The sequence below is a fragment of the Capra hircus genome, chromosome 4, assembly GCF_001704415.2.
Source record: "Capra hircus breed San Clemente chromosome 4, ASM170441v1, whole genome shotgun sequence".
Classification (NCBI taxonomy): domain Eukaryota; kingdom Metazoa; phylum Chordata; class Mammalia; order Artiodactyla; family Bovidae; genus Capra; species Capra hircus.
The window spans coordinates 45,775,281-45,788,271 of NC_030811.1; the positions used below are offsets into that span (position 1 = coordinate 45,775,281).

Sequence of the window (12,991 nt, forward strand, 5' to 3'; positions counted from 1 at the left end):
GTACTGCAAGGTAATAATGCTCTGGAGAAATGGGAGTAAACAGTGCTAAGATGCTCAGGCAATTGTCGGCAAAAGAGGAGAGTGGGTAACATTTCACTACAGTCATGAAGGAGGAAAGGTAACAAGCCATGGATATCAAGGGGAAAACTTCCAGGCAGTGGACACAGCAATTGCAAAGACCCTTAGGCAGGGTATACCTGGCATAGTTGAGGAGAAGCCAGGGAACCAGTGTGGCTGGAATACAGAAGATTTTGTAAGCTACTTAAGAAGAATTAAATATATACTCTGAGTTTAGAGTTGAGTGGGGAAGGACATGGAAGTATTAAGATATATGTCCTACACTTAAGAAGCCCATATGCTAATGGGAGAGACAAAACAAGACAAATGAAATAATAACAAATATAAAACAAGAGATCATTAGGTAAGAAACTGTGTGATTCAGGCTGGGGACTATACCCATTTATGAGAAGAAGGTCTGTAAGTGTGAAACTGAATGGGAAGTGCTTCCTGTTGGGGATACTTTATGGTAGAGAGGTAGGACCTGAAGGTAGGGTAAGATTTAAATTCCAAAAACAGGTGGAGGGCATTCAGTCCACACATCGTTAATATCCCCTCCTGTGTACCAGGTGTTGTGCTGGTTGCTACTGGGAGATAATAGGGGACACTACAGAAAAAACAACAGAGAAGGTTTCTGCCCTCACAGAGGTAGCACTAAGCAGACTGCATGGTGGAAATAAAGTACAGGTTATGCATTAGGAAACCTTGTAAACAGGACAGAGAGGTAGACCTGACACACTGAGGATGGCAAAGACCTCACATGCATCTAGTTCAGAGGTTTCAAGGCCAAAAATCATTTGAGGGAGGCTGTTAAGAGTCCCAGGCTCCACACTGGGGATTATGCTTGAGAAAATCTACAGTACCCCGCTAAACTGCCTTTCTGAAGCAGTTATTAACAGGGTAGGAACTTTAATCAATACAAACCAATTTCTACCTGGAGAAGAATCCTAGGCTCTGTAAGAAGAGATAGGAATGAAAGAAAAGCGAAAAAAAGAAAGGGAAAGGGAAGGGAGAAAATATACCCACATCTACACAGGTATGCTTGTTCTGCATTACTTGATATGTTGTGGACTATATTGGCAAATAGTCTGTTAAAAGTATTTCCCCCGTTTTCTCCTTCTTAACCCACGGTTGCCTGCCTCCTATAACTTGGCACCCCACCCCCTTTTGTAATACCAAGTAAAGGAGGAATGAGAGCCATCAGATGCCAAATACACCTACTTCTCAGTTTTGCCAGGTGCCTGGGAGAACAGTGGTAGGGTTGAGCCCCCTTGCAGCTTTGGGAGTGAAGGGACATCTGTTGCTCCTCAAAATTCTTCTCCCTGCCTGGACTGCACTACTTCCACAAAATCGATTAGGTAAATTCGCTCAACACCTGCTCCTCTTCATGCAAAAGTGTTGCTGCTCCATGAGTTAAATGTCTGTCCATCTTCAGAGGGTGCAACCCTATTCCCACCACAGGAGAGGTCCCCAGTCAACCAACCGCTCCTAAGGAACTCTCCAAGGCTCCAGGATGTGGACGCAGGGGACAGGTTTCCTGACGCAGCCTGAGCCTTCTGAGGCCTCAACAGGAATTCCCAGGGTGGCCCCACACCATCAGTGTGAGGAGGTAGTGCAGGATTCCTCTGTAGAATTCACATTAATATAGGGCTTGATCATGGCTCTCTGGGGAGGAGCAATGGAACCCTAGTATGAAACAAACAACTTGGAGTTTCTAAACACCCCTGCTACAGATCCACAGGGTTCTGAAGTGAAATTTCTCAACAGAAATTAGAATTAGTTTTGTATGACAAAAAGTAACCAAAAACCAAAATATACGAGCACAATAAAATCAATTCTATTCCATTCCAATTCTCTCTAACGTCCTCCCAAACCAGATTCCAATTTTATATAAAAATGTTTAATTTCTAGTTTTAATAGTATTTTCCTCCCCTCCAGATGCAGGTTTTGGTAGCAGCAAATTCAAACACACGAGGATTTACCCCTGTATCAAGAACAGCACGCGATAACAGGGTTCTACATATAAAAGCCCAATGCATATCAAATTTTCGCCAAGAATGTTTCCCTCCCTCTCAGGCCTTTCGTCGCCTCACATTTTTCGAAGCCAAGTCTCCAAACCTCGGCTACTCAATTTACTAGGACGCTCAGGGAGGACCCAGGAGGACCTCGAGACACAAGTCCCCAGACAGGTTGATTGACGACAACCAACTCCCCTCTCAGGCAGCGCAGCTTTGCGCTTGGAGCCTCCGAAGGATCAGCTTTGCGCTTGGAGCCTCCGTCCCGTGGGCTGCCCTGGTTTCCACTCGGGCCCCCACTTCCGCTCTCGCTGCCCCCAGGCTTCGTCCCCGCCCCCAGATTTCAACCCCCTTCCTTAACACCCTCCAAAGCCAGACACCTGGCCATACCTGCACTTCCTCATCCTCCGTCACCACTCCGACTATCGGGATTTGGCGAGGGCTGCTGAACTTGATCCTGCTGCTGGGCTCCCGGGCCTCGGCCCTCTCCGTGGCCTCCGCTGTGGACATGGCCGTGGCTGCGGAGGGAGGGATGGGTGCGTCTCCTTCCTTCCTACACTGTGCCCGCGGCCGCGAGACAGAAAGAGGCTCCGCTACCAAAAAGTGAAAGCCGCCTAAGAGCGGCTAGAGTCGCGAAAGGTCCCGGGGGTCCGGCCGTGGCCTCGGCTGCCACGACGCCACTCGCATCCCGCCCCTGAAGCCCACCCGCACACCTTGCCGCTTTCAGGCTGGCAGGTTGCTAACAAGCTAAAGCGTTGCTAGGGGAGGAGCCAGAGGCTGACAAAAGGGCTCCTACGGAAGCCGGAGGATCCAAACTACTCCAAACCCTTATCTACATCCTAAACTCTGGAGTGGCTAGATTTGCATGGGTTCCAGAGGGAAGAGGGGCGAACACCTCGGTAGGTAACGGTGGAGTGTTACCTTGGTGGCTTGTGTGACTCAATCTTTGTAGTTTGCTCTGGGCCTTCTTAAAACAAGAATGGGCCGGTGGTGGATGTGGGATGCAGGAATGATGAATGATAGAATGCTAATATTGGAAGCTGATCAGTTTATCTCATCCCTAAGAAGAGACCAGTATTACCTACATTCCCCAGCCTTTTACTTTCTGTACTTTAGTGAGCACCAAAGCATTGTACACAATGCTGGAAGGCTTTCGAGTCAAACCGTTGAATTTAGAGCAAGTTAACCCCTGGAAACTCCACTCATAACTTTTTCACTTTTCTCATCAATAGGATTGCTGTGAGAGGACTGAATGAGATGATGGTTTTGTAAAGTGGTGCTTGGCACATAATAAGCAAGATGATCTATATGACATTTCTGGCTCTACAAATCGAAATGGAAAACCTAGATTGGGCTTGGCAGCACTTGATGTGAGTCACAGCCAAAGAAACCAAGTTTCTTTGAAAGAGTACTGCACGCTTCCAGTCCCTGTTTCCTCAATTCTGTTTAACCCCAGTCCTTGGAAACTGCCCTTACTGAGGTTACCACCACGTGCGGTCAAAGACTGTGTACATTTTCATGTCTTCATCTGGGTGTCAGAGAGGGCAATGGCACCCCACTCCAGTACTCTTGCCTGGAAAATCCCATGGATGGAGGAGCCTGGTAAGCTGCAGTCCATGGGGTCGCTAAGAGTCAGACATGACTGAGCCACCTCACTTTCACTTTTCACTTTCATGCATTGGAGAAGAAAATGGCAACCCACTCTAGTGTTCTTGCCTGGAGAATCCCAGGGACGGGGGAGCCTGATGTGCTGCCGTCTATGGGGTCGCACAGAGTCCGACACGACTGAAGCGACTTAGCAGCAGCAGCATCTTGGTGTATACTTGTCTATAATATTTTACACTGTTGACCACTCACCCTTTCTTGAAACTCCCTAGCTCCATTTTCAGCATTATTATTTCTTTTAATCTTTACAGCTACTCATTGGTGCCTTTAGAGCTCCTCTCAGGCCTTACACCCAGAGGTGGTTCAGTAGGTCTAAGGTTGCTATTAACCCAAGAAAGTGCAAAGGGTGTGTCACTTGTATTGTTGACGTAACCTTAATTACTGTGTAAGTATACTACATCAAGAGGAGACTGAAACCGCTTGGATAAACAGAGTGGAATCCTATGAGAATGGCACCAAAGCCTAAAATGGTGGTTGGAAAGCTGATAATCCAATGACTTGCGATCCTCTGTGTGCTCATTTTGGCATCTCAAGATGAGGAAGGATGAAGAAAAAGGATTGCCAAGGAAAATTTTCCACTTAAAGTAGAGCTTACCTAGGAGATGTCAACTGACTTTTGTGATTTAGCACAATAGACTGAAGGTGATAAGAGTCCATAAACCTCAATGGCCCTGGGAAATCAAACTCTTCTAACTGGACTTAACTGAAGACATTTTTCTAACAAATGAACGATAGGATTTTTGTTTTATTTTAACCAGTTGTGTACCAACCTATATATTCATTCTGTCCCATATCCAGAGTATCAGTTCCCCATCCTTAATTAGCACAAATCCCAAGAACTCCCCCTTTCTAGCACTTAAAAACTTTTGACTTTTCTCCATTAGTGAGTCTATTACTGGGAAGTTAATAGATCTAACTGTAATTTTTTTTTTGCTTTAATGATTTTTATCTTTTTACAGATGAGAAGCAACCAGAATAGAATCCTCAGTCACCCCACGCTCAAGCCGTATTGACTGAATTACTTCACTTTTACACAGGTGCCAAACTTCCTCCTGCATTACCTTTGCATCTTTTGTATCTGTGACTGTCCTCCAGTGTCTAACTCCTTATGAAACTCAGTTCATGTGACCTTTTCTAGGAAACCTTCTCTATATGCTCTGCTATTTTAGGAGCTGCTTTGTCTGTCATTCTGTTCTTGTACTCTCCACACATTTAATGGTATTTACTGGCTCAGCAGACTCCCTGCTAGACTGAGATTTTTTAAAACAAGGAGTTACTTACCCAGGTTTTTATACCCCAAGCCCTCAGCATAGTGTCTAGAGAAGTATTTCTCAAAACTTAATGTGCATGAGAATCATCCAGAGAGCTAATTAAAAGACTTCTGAGTCCCATATCCAGGGTCTGCTTTAGTAAGTCGGGTAGGGTTCAAGGGTTTGCATGTACAGTTGACCCTTGAAGAACACAGGTTTGAACTGCGGGTTCCACTCACATGCAGATTTTTTTTAATAAATACAGAGTACAGTCCCACACAACCTGGTGGATTTAATCCATGGATACGGAACCTTGGATACAGAGGGTTAACTGTAATGTTACCCCTGGGTTTTCATCCAAGTCAGGGTCGATGCCCCTAACCCCACACTGTACCCTAACCACCCCCAGCATCCTTAACAGCTGCACTGGAAGCACAGAGTGTTAACCACTGGACTGCCAGGGAAGTCCCATTGATCCTTCTTTAGTATCACTTTTTAAAAACTGTTAAGAACACAAAAGACATCTTTATGACAGCAGAACCCAGAAGGATGTAGGGTTAAATGGCTAACTACTGAAATGGTAAATTATTTCACAAAAAGGTAAATTAATAGTAGAGAAATGTATAAGAGATGACACACATAGGGAATAAAAATACTTCAATCTGGTAACAATTCAGCAGAATTTAACATTTCTGTTGCATTACAAATTATAAATTCTTAAAAGCTGCTGTAGACTTAAAGATTAACTACAAGTTTTAATAATTTATTGAACTATGCACCATTTTAAAAAGTAACATTGAAAGCTAAATATATTTTTAACTTAAATGGAATATTAGGAAATAAATATTCTTGATTTTTTATTAATACTTGTTTGCACCCTAATTAACAATATTTAATAAAATTGTAATTATTCAATAGCATGAATTAAGAATTTTTCTAATTAACATTTTAGATTATATATGAATCTGGTAGTCAATAACCTAGTGCCAAATGTTCTAAATGTTCACACAAGTATTATTTCTTTCTGAGAGTAATTTATTTTAAACAGAAAAATTTTATAGCACATGGGAAGTGTGATTATAGTCCCCTGTAGGGGAATTATGTAACAGAAAAAATACATAAAAGCTGAGATTTAATCTATTGTAGTGTTTTAAAAAATCTTTCAAGTTGAGTGTTGTAGAAACAAAGCATAAAAAAGAAATTACCTCCTTCTAACAGAATCATTAAATTTGATACTAAGTAATAACTACATGGAACATAAAAACAAAGTCAACCATTGTTTGGTTGTCAACCATTCTAATGAAGTGTACTAATAATCTAAATTGCAAGTGATTTTTAAATAGGAAGCTACAAGAGCTATTCATGTTTAGTGGAGCAATGAAATAAATGGTATTAACTTATAAAGAGTGACTTTTATCTGATCAAAGCTTCAGCTCCATGACGCAGTTCCAGTTCATAGTTCCATAAACTGAAAATGTTCTTGAACTTTTAGAACTAAAAGCCATTTATTGTGTTTACATGGTGGGAGGTTATTGTAACCCCAGGAGAGAACTGTCTTTATTGTGGAGTAGGACTAATCAGACAAGCTTATTCTAGTGACATTAATTACCCAAGTTCTGTAACTAACTTGACCTGTTCTGATTCTATGAACCATGTTTTAGTCTTTGAAGGCTGTGGGAAGGCTGTGGCTTACGCAACAGAAATTTTATTTCCTCACAGTCTGGAAGCTAGAAGTCCAAGATCAAGGTGTCCAAGATAGGTTTCATTCTGAGGCCTTTCTCCTCGGCTTCTCCCTTTGTCATCACGTGGTCTTCCCTCTGTATCTTTATCTACTCTTCTTACTGTTCTTATAAGGACACCAATCATGTTGCATTAGGGCCCACCACTATGACCTCATTTTACCTTAACTACTTCTTTAAAGACCCTTTCTCCAAATGTAGTCATTCTGAGGTACCAGGGGTTAGGACTTCAATGTGAATTTTAGGGGGACATAATTTAGCCTGTAATTGATCCTGACATCCTTTGGACTATAATTAGAATTCTTGTAAAGAACAGATTGAAGAGTAGAATGTGCTTAGTTGAGGCAATACCGGTTTCTTTGCCTTTAGGACATTGATATTTCTCAATGGCTCCTCTGTCTATGGAATTCTCCAGACAAGAATACTGGAGTGTGTAGACATTCCCTTCTCCAGGGGATCTTCCCAACCCAGGGATCAAACCTATGTCTCTTGCATGGCAGGCAGAATCTTTACCACCTGAGCCACCAGGGAAGTCCAGGTATTTCTCAGATATTTCTGACTTAACAAACTATCACTGTACATTTATCAATGTGAATCCATCCCTGGGAGATGTATCCACTCAAGGTTCTCAGCCAACCTGGATTTTGAGTCTGCACAGCCCTATGTCTGACTTTGTGAAAATCATCATTTCATAATTTTCCATTTGAAGAATCTACTACCCAAATTACTGTGCTAGCCTAGGTTCCCTAGAGTCTTCCACAAACAAACAAGAAACATTCCCCTTCTGCCAGTTGGTTGGGGGCGGGCACTGTTTCTGCTAAGCAGAAGGGAGGAAAAGATGGAAGTGAGGCAGGCAGTGGAGGAGGATGTACAAATATAGGTGTTACTGAGCTGCCATAGCTTTGGAACAATGGAGTTATAAGTGCTCGGGCTTTTAGGATATTTTCATGGAGGCCTTGTGGAATTATTGAACTTTGGAACAGTCCATCTGGGGAAATGAAGGGAAAACTTACTTACTAGCACCCTCTTATGCTTCAACTCTGATCAAAGTTCACCCTTGAAGTAGAGTTGCCAGGTTTAAAGGTAAAAACCCATGCAGTATTTGTAACAGAATTACACTTATTTGTTTCTTTGCAATTCAAATTTGATTGAGTGTCCTGTATTTTATCTGGACCCTACTCTAAGGATATTAATACCCACACATTTCCAGGCAGCTGCAGGGGGAGCCAGAGCCTTCATAGATCCTGTGCACAGGCACGAATATCAATACAGCAGTGTGGTGGGGCTGATGGTGGCAGTGGCAGCAATAGCAATGATTCCTCTCTGGGCCCGTACGGCAGCTCTAACCACTGGCCAGGAGGCAAAATAGAAAGCTGAGATGGTGATGGGGAGGGTGTGGGCAGGAGGATGCAGGCATGGCTACGCAGAAATCAGCTGATAAATAACGTAATTTTCTGTAAAAATGAGGCAAGTCATACTATCTCATTGGTTTCTGTAGGACCATATTTTACTAGACACTAGAAATACAGTTGCCAACAGAGGTCCATATAGTCAAAGCTATGGTTTTTCCAGTAGTCATGTATGGATGTGAGAGTTGGACCATAAAGAAGGCTGAGCGCCAAGAACTGATACTTTCAAACTGAGAAGACTCTTGAGAGTCACTTGGACTGCAAGGAGATCAAACCAGTCAATCCTTAAGGAAATCAACCCTGAATATTCATTGGAAGGACTGATGCTGAAGCTGAAGCTCCAGTACTTTGGCCATCAGGGTCATTGAAAAAGACCCTGATGCTGGGAAAGACTGAAGGCAGGGGATGCCAAAGGATGAGATGGTTGGATGACATCACTGACTTGATGGACATGAGTTTGAGCAAGCTCCAGGAGATGGTGAAGGACAGGAAGCTTGATGTGCTGCAGTCCATGGGATCACAAAGAGTAGGACACGACTGAGCGACTGAACAACAAAGGAATATAGCAGTAAGACAGAGTTCTGCTATCAGGAACTTACAGAATATAGCTTGAATACTGTGTTCAGTCCTAGTTTAAAGATACTTAATAAATGCTAGTGAAGAGAAATACTTTTAAGAATACCATCTCATTAGATGCATGTTTTTCTAAATGTCTGCTCTGATAAAAGCAAACAAAACTTCCCCCAAACCCAAAACAATTACATGAATGCTTTCTGAATGCTTCTAAAAAGAAACAGCCAGCAAAGTATAGATGGCTTCCATCAAATACTGGAATGATTATTCAGTAAGAAAGACAACTCCACTTGTATATAACATTTCAAAAAAGAAATTAAATCACATTAAATAGTACGTTTTTATTTAGATGTTTATAAGGCAAATCTATGAGAATGATATAAAAACATGGCATATAATTTGATAACAGTATTTTGGAGATTATGGAGTTTTATCAAATATCTATTACACAGTTATAAAGAAAACAGTATTTTCTAAGCAGATACAAAATACTCAATGAAAGATAAAGGCAGGAAAATGAGTATAATTAACAATGGAAAATCAGTTCTAATGTGAACTGCATACTATCCTATAAAAACTTTTAAACATAAGAATTATTGCAATCTAGTTTATTCAAATAGTGTTATATGGTATTGTAATAAAGAACTGAAGGCCAGGATGGATTAATTTTGATTTCATATAAAGAAACCCAAATTTACAATGGCTTAAATACAGGAAAAGGCAGTCAAAGTAGTGAAGCAGTCAAGACCTTTTTAATTTCTAACATGCCCTCCTTAGGGTTTGGCCTTGGTCTTCTTGGATATTTGCAAGAGTTCCTATTATATGACAGTTCTGGCAGCAAGACAGAGGAATAAGATAAAGGAACACATGCTGCTTTTCTTTGAAGAGACTTTTAAGAATTCACTTATTTGCACCTCTACTTCTCACTGGTCCACACTCAGTCACAAATGAAGACTTAACTGCAAGGGCTGTTGAGGAATGTGATGGGCAGCAGCTTTTAAAGTAGGATAACTAGACACAGGGAGACAATTTCCAGTCCCCCTTCAGACTCAGTATCTGCAAAGCTATGAAAGACCTTTAAAGAAAATAAGAGAATCATCCTTGGAGTTGGCGGAAATCATTTTAAAAAAACACCTGCTTTGGGTATTTATATTAGCCCATCTAGCCATTGGGAGAATCCAAATAGTCCACCCTAATTTTGGATGACTGCATGATGTTAATCCAATGATTTGGAAAGTTAAAAAAAAAAAATCTGTTCAGTAGTCCTCCTCTTATCCACAGAAGAGGTTTCAAGACCCCCAGTGGATGCCTGAAGCCACTGATGGTACCGAACTCTATATATACTATGTTTTTTTCCCCCTATACACACATACCTGTGACAGAGTTTAATTTATAAATTAGGCACAGTAAGAGATTACAACAAAATACAAATAATAAAATAGATTATAACAAAGTACTGTAGCAAAACTTATGTGAATGTAGTCTGTCTCTCTCAAAATCTCTTATTGTATATAATGTCTTTTCCATCTTAACTAAGCACTTGTCACACACTGTATAACTTTCGTAGTATGAAGTGCAATGTAAACCTAGCATGAATTTCTTTTTCCTTCTTCATAATTTCATAGATAGGAGATTTATTCTTACCATATATCCTAGCAACCTCAGGATACAATTTTTTTTCTTTCCTTATTAAGTCAAAAACTTTTACCATTTCACTTAGAGGGGACACTTTACAACCTCCCTTTGACATATCTGAATTCCTAGCGTCACTACCCTTGTACTCGGAGCCCATTATTAAGTAAAATAAGAATTACATGCACTACAATACCACAACAGCCAATCTGATAACCAAGACAGCTACCAAGTAACTAAGGGAAGGACATACTGAACAGAGGGCTGATTCATGTCCCAGGGCAGCTGGAGTGGGAACATCAGCTGTTCCCAGCTGATCTTGGGAACACCCAAGATCTCACCATGCTATTCAGAATGGCACACAGTTTAAAAGTTATGAAGTGTCTATTTTCAGAATTTTCCATCTAATATTTTCAAACCGCAGTTGATTGTGAGTAACTGAAATCACAGAAAATGAAACCATGGTAGGGGGGACTATGGTGTGTACATGTATTCAGCTAAACTAAATGTTTTTTGGTAACATATTGACAGAATCTCTGAATATTAGCACTTTAGAAGTTTGCTTAAAACAAAACTGAAGAACCTATTTGTTCCTGTAAAATTCACTGTTCAAAAGTATGAACAAATTGTTTCCACTAAAATTATTACAGTTTCATTTAGAGCAATTACATATAATGAATATGTATCAGAATTTGCTTTAGTGGCTTATGAAAACTGAGGGTGGAGCAGCTCATTTTCATGACAACACATCACAAATATAAATCTTAACACCAGGCTCAGGTTATTATACTATGTGTTATACTACTTTAAGTCATGAACTTACAAAATAATTTCAATGCAACATTTTAGGCTGTTTAAATACTTATTTCAAAACAGAGATTTTATAGACTGACACAGGTTCAGTGTTCATAGTATTCCTAAAGAAATATTTATGAATTACACTGATGGCACTTTGTTTAAAACATCACATAAGAAATTTTAAATTTCATAAATAAAACCTCTTGGCAGGGGGAACCTCTATGTACAGAATTTTTTATGAAATAGTTTAATGGCAACGTACACCCGTGGCAGATTCATGTTAATGTATGGCAAAACCAATACAATATTGTAAAGTAATTAGCCTCCAATTAAATAAATTTATATTAAAAAGGCAATTAAAAATAATTAAGATTCTATCACATTAATAAGAGATAAACAATAAAAAAATTGGATAGGATATATTCTCAAAAGCCCTTTTACACAAATAATTTTCATAATTTCACTGTAAGGATGAATATATGTTAGGCTATTATTAGCAAATTAATTTTGAAAGTAAAATCCCTTAATCAACTCAAAATTATGCTAATTTATAAGAAATTAATCAGGTAGTTTAACACTGGAGCTCATTAACCAATCCCATATGTAGCACAAAATAATTATCTCTGATAAATACCTATAAATATAATTTATTCATACTTTAAAATACTTCAAAATTTAAATAAAAATCTCTACCTGTAGACAATCTAGGCTAATTTTCATATATGCTTTGAAAAATATATGCTAACATGAATATATTCCTATTCAAACATGATTTTAAATATCTTTAATAGAGGAGACATATGAAATCTAAAAGCTAGGTAGCATGATTCAGTCCAATAATTAACTCCTTCTTAGGAAAAAAATTAATTATTTTGCATAGGATTAAAACTAGGGCTTCCCATGTGGCTCACCTGGTAAAGAATCTGCCTGCAATGTGGGAGACCTGGGTTCGATACCTGGGTAGGGAAGATCCCCTGGAGAAGGGAAAGCTACCCACTCCCGTGTTCTGGTCTGGAGAAATCCATGGACTCCACAGTCCATGGGGTCGCAAAGAGTCAGAAACGACTGAGCGACTTTCATTCTCAGAACTAGATATATTTTACGTTCTTATAATTTTCTCAGGGACACTTCTCAAAATATAGTTTAGGAAAAACAAAACTACTTTCTCACATCTAGCAAGAGCAAAATTCAGTCATACTTCTGAGGTGAGAGTAATGATTTCTAAAGAATGATTATGAGAAATGATGATTAAGAAAAGTAATCAGGTAGGAAGTAGTAAAATAAAGCAGTTAAAAGTTATTTAAGTAAAGCAATTAAAAGTCAGTATTTTTCCACTTTTAGAAAAGCTTTTAAACATTTAGAATTATAATGAACATATTACACTTGGGCTTCCCTGGTGGATCAGTGGTAAAGAATCCACCTGCCAATATTGGGATCCACGGGTTGGAAAGATCCCCTAGAGAAGGAAATGGTAACCCACTCCAGTATTCTTGCCTGGGAAATCTCATGAACAGAGGAGCCTGTTAGGCTACAGTCCATGGAGTTGCAGAGTCGGACATGGCTTAGTGACTGAGCACGCACATATTATATTTATTCTAAAACTTCAAAATTATGTCAGCTTTGTAGTACTCAAAAGAAGATATTACCATTTCAAACAACTGTTACACATACACTTCATAAACTTCACTTTTTCATATTTTCAAAGGCCCCATTTATCTGTAATAGTGATAATTTTATCTTATTAGCTAATTAATATATACATGTAACAATATAAATATACTTCAATAGTAAGCTAAGTTTTAAAACTATTTTGTTGTATTTTCATATTAACTGGTGAAAACATGGGCTTAAAT

The 12,991-nt window shown here is 39.7% G+C and overlaps 1 protein-coding gene across 1 annotated transcript in view; it reads right to left on the reverse strand.

Annotated features, from left to right (window-relative positions):
- The window catches only part of CFAP69 (cilia and flagella associated protein 69), a 62,021-nt gene extending 59,208 nt beyond the window's left edge, over positions 1-2,813 (reverse strand). Inside the window, exon 1 of the mRNA XM_005679307.3 lies at positions 2,463-2,813. Coding sequence (XP_005679364.1) covers positions 2,463-2,582 — 120 coding nt within the window. The 5' untranslated portion in view covers positions 2,583-2,813. The remainder of the gene's footprint in view (positions 1-2,462) is intronic.